This window comes from Cherax quadricarinatus, chromosome 20 (assembly GCF_038502225.1).
Source record: "Cherax quadricarinatus isolate ZL_2023a chromosome 20, ASM3850222v1, whole genome shotgun sequence".
NCBI lineage: Eukaryota > Metazoa > Arthropoda > Malacostraca > Decapoda > Parastacidae > Cherax > Cherax quadricarinatus.
The window spans coordinates 35,410,584-35,431,207 of record NC_091311.1 but is presented as its reverse complement, the minus strand read 5'-3'; the positions used below and the strand labels follow the sequence as shown (position 1 = coordinate 35,431,207).

The following is a 20,624-nucleotide window of genomic DNA, read 5'->3' as shown; positions in this document are numbered from 1 at the left end:
GCCACCCTGCCTTGGTGGGATACGGCTGGTATGTTGAAAGAAAGAAAGATTATATATATATATATATATATATATATATATATATATATATATATATATATATATATATGTATATATAAACAGCTGCGTGACTCATTTGTCAGTGATGCTGTGACATGAGTCCACTGCCTGAGTGATGCTGTGACATGAGTCCACTGCCTGAGTGATGCTGTGACATGAGTCCACTGCCTGAGTGATGCTGTGACATGAGTCCACTGCCTGAGTGATGCTGTGACATGAGTCCACTGCCTGAGTGATGCTGTGACATGAGTCCACTGCCTGAGTGATGCTGTGACATGAGTCCACTGCCTGAGTGATGCTGTGACATGAGTCCACTGTCTGACGGGTGCCGCGGAGGTCATTTGCTAAATTAACAGAGTATTACCGGTTATTAGCGAGCACTTTTCGAGGCCAGAACGTCCCCGGGGTAATATTTCCCAGAGAAACTTATGGATATTACTAACCCATGATGTATTTTGTATTGTGTGGGGAGGCTATTTGCAGATTGTATTGGGAGGGGAATGTGTGATTCGGTGGAGGAGAGTTGTATGAGGAGGGGAAGAGATGTATGAGGAGGGGAAGAGCTGTATGAGACTGAGGAAGAGTTGCGGATTACGCATTGATGGGGGGGGGAGATCAATGCGTGAGGGGAATAATGAATATAATTATATATATATATATATATATATATATATATATATATATATATATATATATATATATATATATATATATATATATATATATATATATATATATATATATTCATTATTCCCCTCACGCCAAGAAACGACAACTTTATAAGTTCGTGAGAATTTACCTAAAGTTAGTGAAAATTTACCTAATGTTCGTTAGAACTTACCTAAAGTTTTTGAGAACTTACCTAAAGTTTTTGAGAACTTACCTAAAGTTCGTGAGACACCTCGAGGCTTACACAGTACATTGTGAAATCTTTGGACAAATGGAAGGATACGTGATAAAGTGAAGGAAGACACACATTTTTGCAACAGTGAATTTACATGAATTTATAAGATGAGACCTATTGACCTACCTCACCTGATGCCCAAGCAATCAAGAGCACTCGACTAACACCCAGGTACCTATTTACTGCCAGTCTTGAATAAGCTCACCTATGATCCACTAAGACTTTGTTATAACAAAAGTAATCAAGGTAATTAAGCCTGCCAGCTCAGACTGACAGATTCTATTACCTGACGTGATGGAGCATGATAATGGAAACATAGTTAAGGTTCCTAGCAACACACTGCAACAGAAAAACAAAACAAAGCAATATGAAAAGCAAGATGAGTGTTGTGCGGACGTACGTGTAACAGCTGCAGAAGTCAGCAACCGCTGAGGTGACAGCAACAGCAGTAACAGTAGCAACAGCAAAGGCAAAATTCTTCCCATCCTCTTCTCACCTGAAGGAAATCACAGGAGTTATCAACATCACTCTGTTGCTTTTGTTGTCGCCAGTGTTATTAGTAGAGGCCCTTAAGGACTAGTTATTTTTGGGGAAGGAATTGCTGCTATCATCTGTAATGTCTGTATTACTGCTATTGCTATTGCAATTCTTGTAATTTGTAGCTACTGTTATTATGAAATTGAATTTGCAAATACATAAAACACATACACATTAACAGGTACACAAGTATATCATAATTAAAATGGTTTTACTGTCCCCTCCCTTCCTCCCTTCCTCTCTCCTCTCTCTCTCTCTCTCTCTCTCTCTCTCTCTCTCTCTCTCTCTCTCTCTCGGAAAATAATGAACTGACAATACTTACACGCACACATACATTTGTATTAATCAGTTTATTTCAGAGCTTTGAAAAAATTATTATAATTATTACATTCGGGGAAAAGCGCTTAACCTGTGGGTAACATACAGGTCCCAAGGAGGAGCAAAGAGTAGTGGCAAGCTACATGGAGGACACATATGTCTTAATAAAGGATACATGAAAGATAGCAAATCTGGAAACATATTAGGTGGTAGAACAGGGAAGAATAGGGTCAGAACACCTGTAATTAATATGGTAAACTGAACACTAAAGGGGGGTCACACACACACACACACACACACACACACACACACACACACACACACACACACACACACACACACACACTAGAACTTCAGTGTGTGTTCGAATTATTCACGCCTGCAGATTACAAGGATTATTTCTGAAAATTTTACGTAATATTAACATGGATTAACCGATTTCTCTTGAATGTGGATTCGTGAAATTGCGAAATACTGGAATTTTATCCATCTCCGAGGATTAGCAGTGATTTATCCGTCTCAGTGGAATAACAGCCTTACCTGATTATGTGGTTACAGCGAGAGGCGATTAATATGCATATGTAATTTTGCTTTGCATTTGCAACAGAGGTTCAGCATTAATAATTTCGTTAGTAGTGACGAGTAATGTAGTTGCTTATTGCAGTGAGATTTCACTGGTGTCTCTTCCTCGGCAGTGACCAGAGGTGAGGAAGACACAGGTGCTGCACAAGCTTGTGTTCTGACAACGTTTCGTTCTGTATAGAACGAAACGTTGTCGAAGTTAAAGCTTGCTCCGCACCTATGTCTTTCATCTTTGGGGCCTTTGTATCCAGTGACCTAAGGTGCAGGGGAGGTATTGTATAAGCCGTTCAAGAAGTGACTTTTGGATGTAAGATGAGAGAGAGAGAGAGAGAGAGAGAGAGAGAGAGAGAGAGAGAGAGAGAGAGAGAGAGAGAGAGAGAGAGAGAGAGAGAGAGAGAGAGACAGAGAGAGAGACAGAGAAACACAGTCTGAACTTTGCCAAATGGAATTAAAAATAACAGGGGGTGTGGAATTGGAAAAGGTTTGTATTCCGCTGATGTAAATTTTGTGTCCCTCTCAAGTGTCTCGCTCGGTCTGTGGGGCTGGAGGCCGACGAGGCCATAAAAATCTTTGCCGGAATTTCTGAAATCCATGTGGGCAATTTTCGAAATATTTCCTAATGTTTGGTTAATATATATATAATTTTCCTTTGGCTAAAATTTCTTCCTAAATGACCTTAAATTTGGCTGAAGTTTTTTTGTAAGTGACCTTTGGATAGGCTGAAGGTCCCTTCACACACCTTAACACTGATGTTTACCTCGAGATCTTTAATTAACGGAATATTTAGTCGTCTGCACAGCAGGCTTCAGCAGTCGAATACGAAGGTCACCACCTCTCTATTCGACTGCTGAGGCAGACGTGACCTTCTCGCCAATAAAGGTACCTAAGTATTGCTATTTTGTAAATATCCATAGAATTATTTGGTTGATCTCAGTAAATTTTTCGTATTAAAATAGAAATTAAGAAAAAAATCCTCGAAAATCCGAATGAGGAACGAATTTCGTTCTAAAGCAGATTTTCCTGTTTATTAGGTGTAACATAACTCGAGAATGCCTCTTCCGATCGGCTTCAAATTTTCAATGCTCGTGGCTCAAGAGATTGTAATGGCACGATTGCAAACGAACCATTTCACGAACGGGGCTTGAACCCGCGGTAGAGTCGTAAAATTCCAGACCGACGCGTTAGCCACTGGACCAGCTGGCTACAATAAGATACTATGTATATTTTTACACCATAGGAAAGTTAGCATAGGCACCACTGTGACCACAAATGCAACTTTTTACAGACGAATATCCCGCCAGCGTGGGAATCGTGTCATTACGATTTCTTGAGTCGTGATGAGGGTTTTTAGGGGACTCGAGCTAGAATTCGTGACGGCCACGCTGTCAGGGAGATTCGTCTGTAAAGACTTACATTTGTGGTGACAGTTGTGGCCTATGTTAACCTTCCTCTGGTGTATAAATATACCTAGTCGGATAAATCTTATTGTAGCCAGGTGACCCAGGGGCTAACGCGTCTGTTTGGAATTTTATGACTCATTCACCGCGGGTTTAATCCCTACCCGTGCCGTGGTTTCAATGCTCGTGTACGGTAACTGGGACCACATTCTTAGAACTGACATGCGTACGCGCCCTATGAGCAAAGTTCTTGAACCCATTCCAACGTCCTGGAATGGCATCCATGCAACATCCGGAGAGAAAGGAGGGGGGGGAGGAATGGGGGGAGGTAGCATGTGGGAGCTCCTCCCCCCTAACCACGCAATATAGAATACAACAATTCCTTCTGCCTTTAGTTTGCTCGGCAGAAATCACGGCGGCACTCGTCCAGATGTTTCCCCGTCTCAGTCCCGGTTTTATATGCGTGTGCTACGTTTTTACTGCCGCGTTTCCTCCCTACGGTATGTTTGCTTCCATCTTTTAGCTCTCATACTGAGGCGAGTCACGACTTTGTGTTTTTATTTTCCGTCGTCCAAGTCTTTCACTGACACATCATTCAACATCTCTATTATACATGATAATTTTCTGTTATAGAAGATCTTCACATATAATTGAAAATAAACTTACGTAAGATAATTATATCTCTAACTGAAGATAATTATCTGTAATTTGAGATGATTATCTAAAATAGAACATGATTATATGTAACGATACATTATCTTCAAGAGAATATAATTATCATTAATAGAAAATAATTATATCTTAAAGTGATTATTTCTAATCGAGTAAACATATCTCTTCAAAACGATAAATATCTCTAATGGAAGATAATTCCCTTCAATAGACCATTATCTCAAACATAACTAAATTACTTTTGAACAAGCGAATCAGTTTATTACTACTTTCTGGTAATAACTGAACAAGCAACAATAACTAAACAGTAATATCACTAGGTATTAATATTCTTATATTATTTTCTGTTGAGAAAATATATTAAGAGAGCATGACAGAAATTAAGAGGCTAAGTAGGTAAGGAAATTAGTAAGAAAACAAACTGATTAGGTCCTTAGGGAGTTCATGTTCATGTAGGTGCTCCAGGAGGGTCCTGGCCCGGGTCTTCTCCATGTGGTGACCCGGCAGTGGCTCCTGAAGGAGAGTCCGAGTGTGTGTACAAGTGATGTACCGTTTGCAGCCATGTGGTTGTGGCAGTCCTATGACAAGGGCACTGTGAATCTCCTTCAGGATAACTGGAGTGCCGTTTACAGCCCTAGGACGGGAGCAACCCTATGACAAGGGCACGGTGACTCAACTCCATCAGGTGTGTTTAAAAACCTGATGTCTGAGAGAAGTGTGACTTAGCAAGTAAGTTAGTAAGTTGACTAGGTGTCTCCTTTCAGCCTCAGGTGTGGTCAGCCATGAATGCTCTCTTTCCTCGTAATAAAGATCTCCCGCAATAACGAGTTTTTTTGATGGCAGACTATTAGGAACAGTTCATTAGTGACGTTCATGGAGTCTCCTGATGACTGATGCTGGATGACAGAGTGATTGTCCCCTGATGATTGATGCTGGATGACTGCGTGATTGTCCCCTGATGACTGATGCTGGATGGCTGCGTGATTGTCCCCTGATGACTGATGCTGGATGACTGCGTGATTGTCCCCTGATGATTGATGCTGGATGACTGCGTGATTGTCCCCTGATGACTGATGCTGGATGACTGCGTGATTGTCGCCTGATGACTGATGCTGGATGACTGCGTGATTGTCCCCTGATGACTGATGCTGGATGACAGAGTGATTGTCCCCTGATGATTGATGCTGGATGACTGCGTGATTGTCCCCTGATGACTGATGCTGGATGACTGCGTGATTGTCCCCTGATGACTGATGCTGGATGACTGCGTGATTGTCCCCTGATGATTGATGCTGGATGACTGCGTGATTGTCCCCTGATGACTGATGCCAAATGACTGCGTGATTGTCCCCTGATGACTGATGCCAAATGACTGAGTGATTGTCCCTGATGACTGATGCTGGATGACTGCGTGATTGTCCCCTGATGACTGATGCTGGATGACTGCGTGATTGTCCCCTGATGACTGATGCCGAATGACTGAGTGATTGTCCCCTGATGACTGATGCTGGATGACTGCGTGATTGTCCCCTGATGACTGATGCTGGATGACTGCGTGATTGTCCCCTGATGACTGATGCTGGATTGCGTGATTGTCCCCTGATAACTGATGCTGAATGACTGAGTGATTGTCCCCTGATGACTGATGCTGGATGACTGCGTGATTGTCCCCTGATGACTGATGCTGGATGACTGCGTGATTGTCCCCTGATGACTGATGCTGGATGACTGCGTGATTGTCCCCTGATGACTGATGCTGGATTGCGTGATTGTCCCCTGATGACTGATGCTGGATGACTGAGTGATTGTCCCCTGATGACTGATGCTGGATGACTGCGTGATTGTCCCCTGATGACTGATGCTGGATGACTGCGTGATTGTCCTCTGATGACTGATGCTGGATGACTGCGTGATTGTCCCCTGATGACTGATGCTGGATGACTGCGTGATTGTCCCCTGATGACTGATGCTGGATGACTGCGTGATTGTCCCCTGATGACTGATGCTGGATTGCGTGATTGTCCCCTGATAACTGATGCTGAATGACTGAGTGATTGTCCCCTGATGACTGATGCTGGATGACTGCGTGATTGTCCCCTGATGAATGATGCTGGATGACTGCGTGATTGTCCCCTGATGACTGATGCTGGATGACTGCGTGATTGTCCCCTGATGACTGATGCTGGATGACTGCGTGATTGTCCCCTGATGACTGATGCTGGATGAGTGCGTGATTGTCCCCTGATGACTGATGTTGGATGACTGCGTGATTGTCCCCTGATGACTGATGCTGGATGACTGCGTGATTGTCCTCTGATGACTGATGCTGGATGACTGCGTGATTGTCCCCTGATGACTGATGCTGGATGACTGCGTGATTGTCCTCTGATGACTGATGCTGGATGACTGCGTGATTGTCCCCTGATGACTGATGATGGATGACTGCGTGATTGTCCCCTGATGACTGATGCTGGATGACTGCGTGATTGTCCTCTGATGACTGATGCTGGATGACTGCGTGATTGTCCCCTGATGACTGATGCTGGATGACTGCGTGATTGTCCCCTGATGACTGATGCTGGATGACTGTGTGATTGTCCTCTGATGACTGATGCTGGATGACTGCGTGATTGTCCCCTGATGACTGATGCTGGATGACTGCGTGATTGCCCCCTGATGACTGATGCTGGATGACTGCGTGATTGCCCCCTGATGACTGATGCTGGATGACTGCGTGATTGTCCCCTGATGACTGATGCTGGATGACTGCGTGATTGCCCCCTGATGACTGATGCTGGATGACTGCGTGATTATCCCCTGATGACTGATGCTAGATGACTGCGTGATTGCCCCCTGATGACTGATGCTGGATGACTGCGTGATTGTCCCCTGATGACTGATGCTGGATGACTGCGTGATTGTCCCCTGATGACTGATGCTGGATGACTGCGTGATTGTCCCCTGATGACTGATGCTGGATGACTGCGTGATTGTCCCCTGATGACTGATGCCGGATGACTGCGTGATTGTCCCCTGATGACTGATGCTGGATGACTGCGTGATTGTACCCTGATGACTGATGCTGGATGACTGCGTGATTGTCCCCTGATGACTGATGCTGGATGACTGCGTGATTGTCCCCTGATGACTGATGCTGGATGACTGCGTGATTGTCCCCTGATGACTGATGCTGGATGACTGCGTGATTGTCCCCTGATGACTGATGCTGGATGACTGCGTGATTGTCCCCTGATGACTGATGCCGGATGACTGCGTGATTGTCCCCTGATGACTGATGCTGGATGACTGCGTGATTGTCTCCTGATGACTGATGCTGGATGACTGCGTGATTGTCCCTGATGACTGATGCCGGATGACTGCGTGATTGTCCCCTGATGACTGATGCTGGATGACTGCGTGATTGTCCCCTGATGACTGATGCTGGATGACTGCGTGATTGTCCCCTGATGACTGATGCTGGATGACTGCGTGATTGTCCCCTGATGACTGATGCTGGATGACTGCGTGATTGTCCCCTGATGACTGATGCCGGATGACTGCGTGATTGTCCCCTGATGACTGATGCTGGATGACTGCGTGATTGTCCCCTGATGACTGATGCTGGATGACTGCGTGATTGTCCCCTGATGACTGATGCTGGATGACTGCGTGATTGTCCCCTGATGACTGATGCTGGATGACTGCGTGATTGTCCCCTGATGACTGATGCTGGATGACTGCGTGATTGTCCCCTGATGACTGATGCTGGATGACTGCGTGATTGTCCCCTGATGACTGATGCTGGATGACTGCGTGATTGTCCCCTGATGACTGATGCTGGATGACTGCGTGATTGTCCCCTGATGACTGATGCTGGATGACTGCGTGATTGTCCCTGATGACTGATGCTGGATGACTGCGTGATTGTCCCCTGATGACTGATGCTGGATGACTGCGTGATTGTCCCCTGATGACTGATGCCGGATGACTGCGTGATTGTCCCCTGATGACTGATGCTGGATGACTGCGTGATTGTCCCCTGATGACTGATGCTGGATGACTGCGTGATTGTCCCCTGATGACTGATGCTGGATGACTGCGTGATTGTCCCCTGATGACTGATGCTGGATGACTGCGTGATTGTCCCCTGATGACTGATGCTGGATGACTGCGTGATTGTCCCCTGATGACTGATGCTGGATGACTGCGTGGTTGTCCCTGATGACTGATGCTGGATGACTGCGTGATTGTCCCCTGATGACTGATGCTGGATGACTGCGTGATTGTCCCCTGATGACTGATGCTGGATGACTGCGTGATTGTCCCCTGATGACTGATGCTGGATGACTGCGTGATTGTCCCCTGATGACTGATGCTGGATGACTGCGTGATTGTCCCCTGATGACTGATGCTGGATGACTGCGTGATTGTCCCCTGATGACTGATGCTGGATGACTGCGTGATTGTCCCCTGATGACTGATGCTGGATGATTGTCCCCTGATGACCTGATGACTGCTGATTGCTGGATGACTGCGTGATTGTCCCCTGATGACTGATGCTGGATGACTGCGTGATTGTCCCCTGATGACTGATGCTGGATGACTGCGTGATTGTCCCCCCTGATGACTGATGCTGGATGACTGCGTGATTGTCCCCTGATGACTGATGCTGGATGACTGCGTGATTGTGCGTGATTGTCCCTGATGACTGATGCTGGATGACTGCGTGATTGTCCCCTGATGACTGATGATGTATGACTGCGTGATTGTCCCCTGATGACTGATGCTGGATGACTGCGTGATTGTCCTCTGATGACTGATGCTGGATGACTGCGTGATTGTCCCCTGATGACTGATGCTGGATGACTGCGTGATTGTCCCCTGATGACTGATGCTGGATGACTGTGTGATTGTCCTCTGATGACTGATGCTGGATGACTGCGTGATTGTCCCCTGATGACTGATGCTGGATGACGTGATTGTCCCCTGATGACTGATGCGTGATTGCCCCCTGATGACTGATGCTGTATGACTGCGTGATTGTCTCCTGATGACTGATGCTGGATGACTGCGTGATTGTCCCCTGATGACTGATGCTGGATGACCGTGATTGTCCCCTGATGACTGATGCTGGATGACTGCGTGATTGTCCCCTGATGACTGATGCCGGATGACTGCGTGATTGTCCCCTGATGACTGATGCTGGATGACTGCGTGATTGTACCCTGATGACTGATGCTGGATGACTGCGTGATTGTCCCCTGATGACTGATGCTGGATGACTGCGTGATTGTCCCCTGATGACTGATGCTGGATGACTGCGTGATTGTCCCCTGATGACTGATGCTGGATGACTGCGTGATTGTCCCCTGATGACTGATGCTGGATGACTGCGTGATTGTCCCCTGATGACTGATGCCGGATGACTACGTGATTGTCCCCTGATGACTGATGCTGGATGACTGCGTGATTGTCCCCTGATGACTGATGCTGGATGACTGCGTGATTGTCCCGTGATGACTGATGCCGGATGACTGCGTGATTGTCCCCTGATGACTGATGCTGGATGACTGCGTGATTGTCTCCTGATGACTGATGCTGGATGACTGCGTGATTGTCCCCTGATGACTGATGCTGGATGACTGCGTGATTGTCCCCTGATGACTGATGCTGGATGACTGCGTGATTGTCCCCTGATGACTGATGCCGGATGACTGCGTGATTGTCCCCTGATGACTGATGCTGGATGACTGCGTGATTGTCCCCTGATGACTGATGCTGGATGACTGCGTGATTGTCCTCTGATGACTGATGCTGGATGACTGCGTGATTGTCCCCTGATGACTGATGCTGGATGACTGCGTGATTGTCCCCTGATGACTGATGCTGGATGACTGCGTGATTGTCCCCTGATGACTGATGCTGGATGACTGCGTGATTGTCCCCTGATGACTGATGCTGGATGACTGCGTGATTGTCCCCTGATGACTGATGCTGGATGACTGCGTGATTGTCCCCTGATGACTGATGCTGGATTGCGTGATTGTCCCCTGATGACTGATGCTGGATGACTGCGTGATTGTCCCCTGATGACTGATGCTGGATTGCGTGATTGTCCCCTGATGACTGATGCTGGATGACTGCGTGATTGTCCCCTGATGACTGATGCTGGATGAATGCGTGATTGTCCCCTGATGACTGATGCTGGATGACTGCGTGATTGTCCCCTGATGACTGATGCTGGATTGCGTGATTGTCCCCTGATGACTGATGCTGGATGACTGCGTGATTGTCCCCTGATGACTGATGCTGGATGACTGCGTGATTGTCCCCTGATGACTGATGCTGGATGACTGCGTGATTGTCCCCTGATGACTGATGCTGGATGACTGCGTGATTGTCCCCTGATGACTGATGCTGGATGACTGCGTGTTTGTCCCCTGATGACTGATGCTGGATGACTGCGTGATTGTCCCCTGATGACTGATGCTGGATGACTGCGTGATTGTCCCCTGATGACTGATGCTGGATGACTGCGTGATTGTCCCCTGATGACTGATGCTGGATGACTGCGTGATTGTCCCCTGATGACTGATGCCGGATGACTGCGTGATTGTCCCCTGATGACTGATGCTGGATGACTGCGTGATTGTCCCCTGATGACTGATGCTGGATGACTGCGTGATTGTCCCCTGATGACTGATGCCGGATGACTGCGTGATTGTCCCCTGATGACTCTGGATGACTGCGTGATTGTCCCCTGATGACTGATGCTGGATGACTGCGTGATTGTCCCCTGATGACTGATGCTGGATGACTGCGTGATTGTCCCCTGATGACTGATGCTGGATGACTGCGTGATTGTCCCCTGATGACTGATGCTGGATGACTGCGTGATTGTCCCCTGATGACTGATGCTGGATGACTGCGTGATTGTCCCCTGATGACTGATGCTGGATGACTGCGTGATTGTCCCCTGATGACTGATGCTGACTGCGTGATTGTCCCCTGATGACTGATGCTGGATGACTGCGTGATTGTCCCCTGATGACTGATGCTGGATGACTGCGTGATTGTCCCCTGATGACTGATGCTGGATGACTGCGTGATTGTCCCCTGATGACTGATGCTGGATGACTGCGTGATTGTTCTCTGATGACTGATGCTGGATGACTGCGTGATTGTCCCCTGATGACTGATGCTGGATGACTGCGTGTTTGTCCCCTGATGACTGATGCTGGATGACTGCGTGATTGTCCCCTGATGACTGATGCTGGATGACTGCGTGATTGTCCTCTGATGACTGATGCTGGATGACTGCGTGATTGTCCTCTGATGACTGATGCTGGATGACTGCGTGATTGTCCCCTGAACTCTGATGCTGGATGACTGCGTGATTGTCCTCTGATGACTGATGCTGGATGACTGCGTGATTGTCCCCTGATGACTGATGCTGGATGACTGCGTGTTTGTCCCCTGATGACTGATGCTGGATGACTGCGTGATTGTCCCCTGATGACTGATGCTGGATGACTGCGTGATTGTCCCCTGATGACTGATGCTGGATGACTGCGTGATTGTCCCCTGATGACTGATGCTGGATGACTGCGTGTTTGTCCCCTGATGACTGATGCTGGATGACTGCGTGATTGTCCCCTGATGACTGATGCTGGATGACTGCGTGATTGTCCCCTGATGACTGATGCTGGATGACTGCGTGATTGTCCTCTGATGACTGATGCTGGATGACTGCGTGATTGTCCCCTGATGACTGATGATGGATGACTGCGTGATTGTCCCCTGATGACTGATGCTGGATGACTGCGTGATTGTCCCCTGATGACTGATGCTGGATGACTGCGTGATTGTCCCCTGATGACTGATGCTGGATGACTGCGTGATTGTCCCCTGATGACTGATGATGGATGACTGCGTGATTGTCCCCTGATGACTGATGCTGGATGACTGCGTGATTGTCCCCTGATGACTGATGCCGGATGACTGCGTGATTGTCCCCTGATGACTGATGCTGGATGACTGCGTGATTGTCCCCTGATGACTGATGCTGGATGACTGCGTGATTGTCCCCTGATGACTGATGCTGGATGACTGCGTGATTGTCCCCTGATGACTGATGCTGGATGACTGCGTGATTGTCCCCTGATGACTGATGATGGATGACTGCGTGATTGTCCCCTGATGACTGATGATGGATGACTGCAAAAGTGATCTATCCTTTGACAGCGTTTTGAGACGAAAATTTCATCCTTTCTTGGCACACACAAACACTACACACAAACACTATACACAAACACTATACATCAACACTACACACAAACACTACACACAAACACTACACACAAACACTACACACCAACACTACACACAAACACTATACACAAACACTACACACAAACACTACACACAAACACTACACACAAACACTACACACAAACACTACACACAAACACTATACACAAACACTACACACAAACACTACACACAAACACTACACACAAACACTATACACAAACACTACACACAAACACTATACACAAACACTATACACAAACACTACACACAAACACTACACACAAACACTACACACAAACACTACACACAAACACTACACACAAACACTACACACAAACACTACATACAAACACTACATACAAACACTATACACAAACACTACACACAAACACTATACACAAACACTACACACAAACACTACACACAAACACTATACACAAACACTACACACAAACACTACACACAAACACTACACACAAACACTACACACAAACACTATACACAAACACTATACACAAACACTACACAAACACTACACACAGACACTATAGACAAACACTATACACAAACACTACACACAAACACTACACACAAACACTACACACAAACACTACACACAAACACTATACACAAACACTATACACAAACACTACAGACAAACACTACACACAAACACTACACACAAACACTACACACAAACACTACACACAAACACTACACACAAACACTACACACAAACACTACACACAAACACTACACACAAACACTACACATAAACGCTACACAAACGCTACACACAAACACTACACACAAACACTACACACAAACACTATACACACACTACACATAAACACTACACACAAACACTATAGACAAACACTATACACAAACACTACACACAAACACTACACACAAACACTATACACAAACTACACACAAACACTATACACAAACACTACACACAAACACTACACACAAACACTATACACAAACACTACACACAAACACTACACACAAACACTACACACACACTACACACAAACACTACACACAAACACTATACACAAACACTATACACAAACACTACACACAAACACTACACACAAACACTATACACAAACACTACACACAAACACTACACACAAACACTATACACAAACACTACACACAAACACTCCACACACACTACACACAAACACTACACACAAACACTACAGACAAACACTATACACAAACACTACACACAAACACTACACACAAACACTACACACAAACACTATACACAAACACTATACACAAACACTACACACAAACACTACACACAAACACTATACACAAACACTACACACAAACACTACACACAAACACTATACACGAACACTACACACAAACACTACACACACACTACACACAAACACTACACACAAACACTATAGACAAACACTATACACAAACACTACATACAAACACTATACACAAACACTATACACAAACACTATACACAAACACTACACACAAACACTACACACCAACACTACACACAAACACTACACACAAACACTACACACAAACACTACACACAAACACTATACACAAACACTACACACAAACACTACACACAAACACTACACACCAACACTACACACAAACACTACACACAAACACTATACACAAACACTACACACCAACACTACACACAAACACTATACACAAACACTACACACAAACACTACACACAAACACTACACACCAACACTACACACAAACACTACACACAAACACTACACACAAACACTATACACAAACACTACACACAAACACTATACACAAACACTATACACAAACACTATACACAAACACTACACACAAACACTACACACAAACACTATACACAAACACTACACACAAACACTACACACAAACACTATACACAAACACTATACACAAACACTACACACAAACACTACACACAAACAAACACTACACACAAACACTACACACAAACACTACACACAAACACTACACACAAACACTACACACAAACACTACACACAAACACTACACACAAACACTATACACAAACACTATACACAAACACTACACACAAACACTACACACAGACACTATAGACAAACACTATACACAAACACTACACACAAACACTACACACAAACACTACACACAAACACTACACACAAACACTACACACAAACACTACACACAAACACTACACACAAACACTACACACAAACACTACACATAAACGCTACACATAAACGCTACACACAAACACTACACACAAACACTACACACAAACACTACACACACACTACACATAAACACTACACACAAACACTATAGACAAACACTATACACAAACACTACACACAAACACTACACACAAACACTATACACAAACTACACACAAACACTATACACAAACACTACACACAAACACTACACACAAACACTACACACAAACACTACACACAAACACTACACACAAACACTATACACAAACACTATACACAAACACTACACACAAACACTACACACAAACACTATACACAAACACTACACACAAACACTACACACAAACACTATACACAAACACTACACACAAACACTCCACACACACTACACACAAACACAACACACAAACACTACAGACAAACACTATACACAAACACTACACACAAACACTACACACAAACACTACACACAAACACTATACACAAACACTATACACAAACACTATACACAAACACTATACACAAACACTACACACAAACACTACACACAAACACTATACACAAACACTACACACAAACACTACACACAAACACTATACACGAACACTACACACAAACACTACACACACACTACACACAAACACTACACACAAACACTACACACAAACACTATAGACAAACACTATACACAAACACTACACACAAACACTATACACAAACACTATACACAAACACTACACACAAACACTATACACAAACACTACACACAAACACTACACACAAACACTATACACAAACACTATACACAAACACTACACACAAACACTACACACAAGCACTACACACAAACACTACACACAAACACTACACACAAACACTATAGACAAACACTATACACAAACACTATACACAAACACTACACACAAACACTACACACAAACACTATACACAAACACTACACACAAACACTACACACAAACACTATACACAAACACTACACACAAACACTATACACAAACACTACTCACAAACACTATACACAAACACTACACACAAACACTACACACAAACACTATACACAAACACTTCACACAAACACTATACACAAACACTACACACAAACACTACACACAAACACTACACACAAACACTATACACAAACACTACTCACAAACACTACACACAAACACTATACACAAACACTACACACAAACACTATACACAAACACTACACACAAACACTACAAACACTACACACAAACACTATACACAAACACTACACAAACACTACACACAAACACTACACACAAACACTATACACAAACACTACACACAAACACTACACACAAACACTATACACAAACACTACACACAAACACTATACACAAACACTACACACAAACACTACACACAAACACTATAGACAAACACTACACACAAACACTACACACAAACACTACACACAAACACTACACACAAACACTACACACAAACACTATAGACAAACACTACACACAAACACTACACACAAACACTACACACAAACGCTACACACAAACACTATAGACAAACACTACACACAAACACTACACACAAACACTATAGACAAACACTACACACAAACACTACACACAAACACTACACACAAACGCTACACACAAACACTATAGACAAACACTACACACAAACACTACACACAAACACTACACACAAACGCTACACAAACACTATAGACAAACACTACACACAAACACTACACACAAACACTACACACAAACACTATACACAAACACTATACATCAACACTACACACAAACACTACACACAAACACTATACACAAACACTACACACCAACACTACACACAAACACTATACACAAACACTACACACAAACACTACACACAAACACTACACAAACACTACACACAAACACTACACACAAACACTACACACAAACACTATACACAAACACTACACACAAACACTACACACAAACACTATACACAAACACTACACACAAACACTACACACAAACACTACACACAAACACTACACACAAACACTACACACAAACACTACATACAAACACTATACACAAACACTACACACAAACACTACACACAAACACTACACACAAACACTACACACAAACACTACACACAAACACTACACAAAAACACTACACACAAACACTACACACAAACACTATACACAAACACTATACACAAGCACTACACACAAACACTACACACAGACACTATAGACAAACACTATACACAAACACTACACACAAACACTACACACAAACACTACACACAAACACTACACACAAACACTACACACAAACTATACACAAACACTACACACAAACTATACACACAAACACTACACACAAACAATACACACAAACACTACACACAAACACTACACACAAACACTACACACAAACACTACACATAAACGCTACACACAAACGCTACACACAAACACTACACACAAACACTACACACACACTACACATAAACACTACACACAAACACTATAGACAAACACTATACACAAACACTACACACAAACACTACACACAAACACTATACACAAACTACACACAAACATACACAAACACTACACACAAACACTACACACAAACACTATACACAAACACTACACACAAACACTACACACAAACACTACACACACACTACACACAAACACTACACACAAACACTATACACAAACACTATACACAAACACTATACACAAACACTACACACAAACACTACACACAAACACTATACACAAACACTACACACAAACACTACACACAAACACTATACACAAACACTACACACAAACACTCCACACACACTACACACAAACACTACACACAAACACTACAGACAAACACTATACACAAACACTACACACAAACACTACACACAAACACTACACACAAACACTACACACAAACACTATACACAAACACTATACACAAACACTATACACAAACACTATACACAAACACTACACACAAACACTACACACAAACACTACACACAAACACTATACACAAACACTACACACAAACACTACACACAAACACTATACAGGAACACTACACACAAACACTACACACACACTACACACAAACACTACACACAAACACTACACACAAACACTACACACAAACACTATACACAAACACTACACACAAACACTACACACAAACACTATACACAAACACTACACACAAACACTACACACAAACACTACACACCAACACTACACACAAACACTACACACAAACACTATACACAAACACTACACACCAACACTACACACAAACACTATACACAAACACTACACACAAACACTACACACAAACACTACACACAAACACTACACACCAACACTACACACAAACACTACACACAAACACTATACACAAACACTACACACAAACACTATACACAAACACTATACACAAACACTATACACAAACACTACACACAAACACTACACACAAACACTACACACAAACACTACACACAAACACTATACACAAACACTATACACAAACACTACACACAAACACTACACACAAACACTACACACAAACACTACACACAAACACTATACACAAACACTACACACAAACTACACACAAACACTACACACAAACACTACACACAAACACTATACACAAACACTATACACAAACACTACACACAAACACTACACACAGACACTATAGACAAACACTATACACAAACACTACACACAAACACTACACACAAACACTACACACAAACACTACACACAAACACTACACACAAACACTATACACAAACACTACAGACAAACACTACACACAAACACTACACACAAACACTACACACAAACACTACACACAAACACTACACACAAACACTACACACAAACACTACACACAAACACTACACATAAACGCTACACATAAACGCTACACACAAACACTACACACAAACACTACACACAAACACTACACACAAACACTACACACACACTACACATAAACACTACACACAAACACTATAGACAAACACTATACACAAACACTACACACAAACACTACACACAAACACTATACACAAACTACACACAAACACTATACACAAACACTACACACAAACACTACACACAAACACTATACACAAACACTACACACAAACACTACACACAAACACTACACACATACACACAAACACTACACACAAACACTATACACAAACACTATACACAAACACTACACACAAACACTACACACAAACACTATACACAAACACTACACACAAACACTACACACAAACACTCCACACACACTACACACAAACACTACACACAAACACTACAGACAAACACTATACACAAACACTACACACAAACACTACACACAAACACTACACACAAACACTATACACAAACACTATACACAAACACTATACACAAACACTACACACAAACACTACACACAAACACTACACACAAACACTATACACAAACACTACACACAAACACTACACACAAACACTATACACGAACACTACACACAAACACTACACACAAACACTACACACAAACACTACACACAAACACTACACACAAACACTATAGACAAACACTATACACAAACACTACACACAAACACTATACACAAACACTACACACAAACACTACACACAAACACTACACACAAACACTACACACAAACACTACACACAAACACTATACACAAACACTACACACAAACACTACACACAAACACTACACACAAACACTACACACAAACACTACACACAAACACTACACACAAACACTATAGACAAACACTATACACAAACACTACACACAAACACTATACACAAACACTACACACAAACACTACACACAAACACTATACACAAACACTACACACAAACACTACACACAAACACTATACACAAACACTACACACAAACACTATACACAAACACTACACACAAACACTATACACAAACACTACACACAAACACTACACACAAACACTATACACAAACACTACACACAAACACTACACACAAACACTACACACAAACACTATACACAAACACTACACACAAACACTACACACAAACACTATACACGAACACTACACACGAACACTACACACACACTACACACAAACACTACACACAAACACTACACACAAACACTATAGACAAACACTATACACAAACACTACACACAAACACTATACACAAACACTACACACAAACACTACACACAAACACTATACACAAACACTACACACAAACACTATACACAAACACTACACACAAACACTACACACAAACACTATACAGGAACACTACACACAAACACTACACACACACTACACACAAACACTACACACAAACACTACACACAAACACTATAGACAAACACTATACACAAACACTACACACAAACACTATACACAAACACTACACACAAACACTACACACAAACACTATACACAAACACTACACACAAACACTACACACAAACACTATACACAAACACTACACACA

At 43.2% G+C, this 20,624-nt stretch overlaps 1 protein-coding gene across 4 annotated transcripts in view; it reads right to left on the bottom strand.

Moving 5' to 3' along the window:
- The window catches only part of LOC128700557 (uncharacterized), a 70,198-nt gene that overhangs the window by 33,332 nt on the left and 16,242 nt on the right, over nt 1-20,624 (bottom strand). For all 4 annotated transcript variants that reach the window (XM_053793834.2, XM_053793860.2, XM_053793852.2 and 1 more), the window contains exon 2: nt 1,365-1,460. In XM_053793834.2, the coding sequence (XP_053649809.1) occupies nt 1,365-1,449 (85 nt within the window). In that variant the 5' untranslated portion in view covers nt 1,450-1,460. The remainder of the gene's footprint in view (nt 1-1,364; nt 1,461-20,624) is intronic.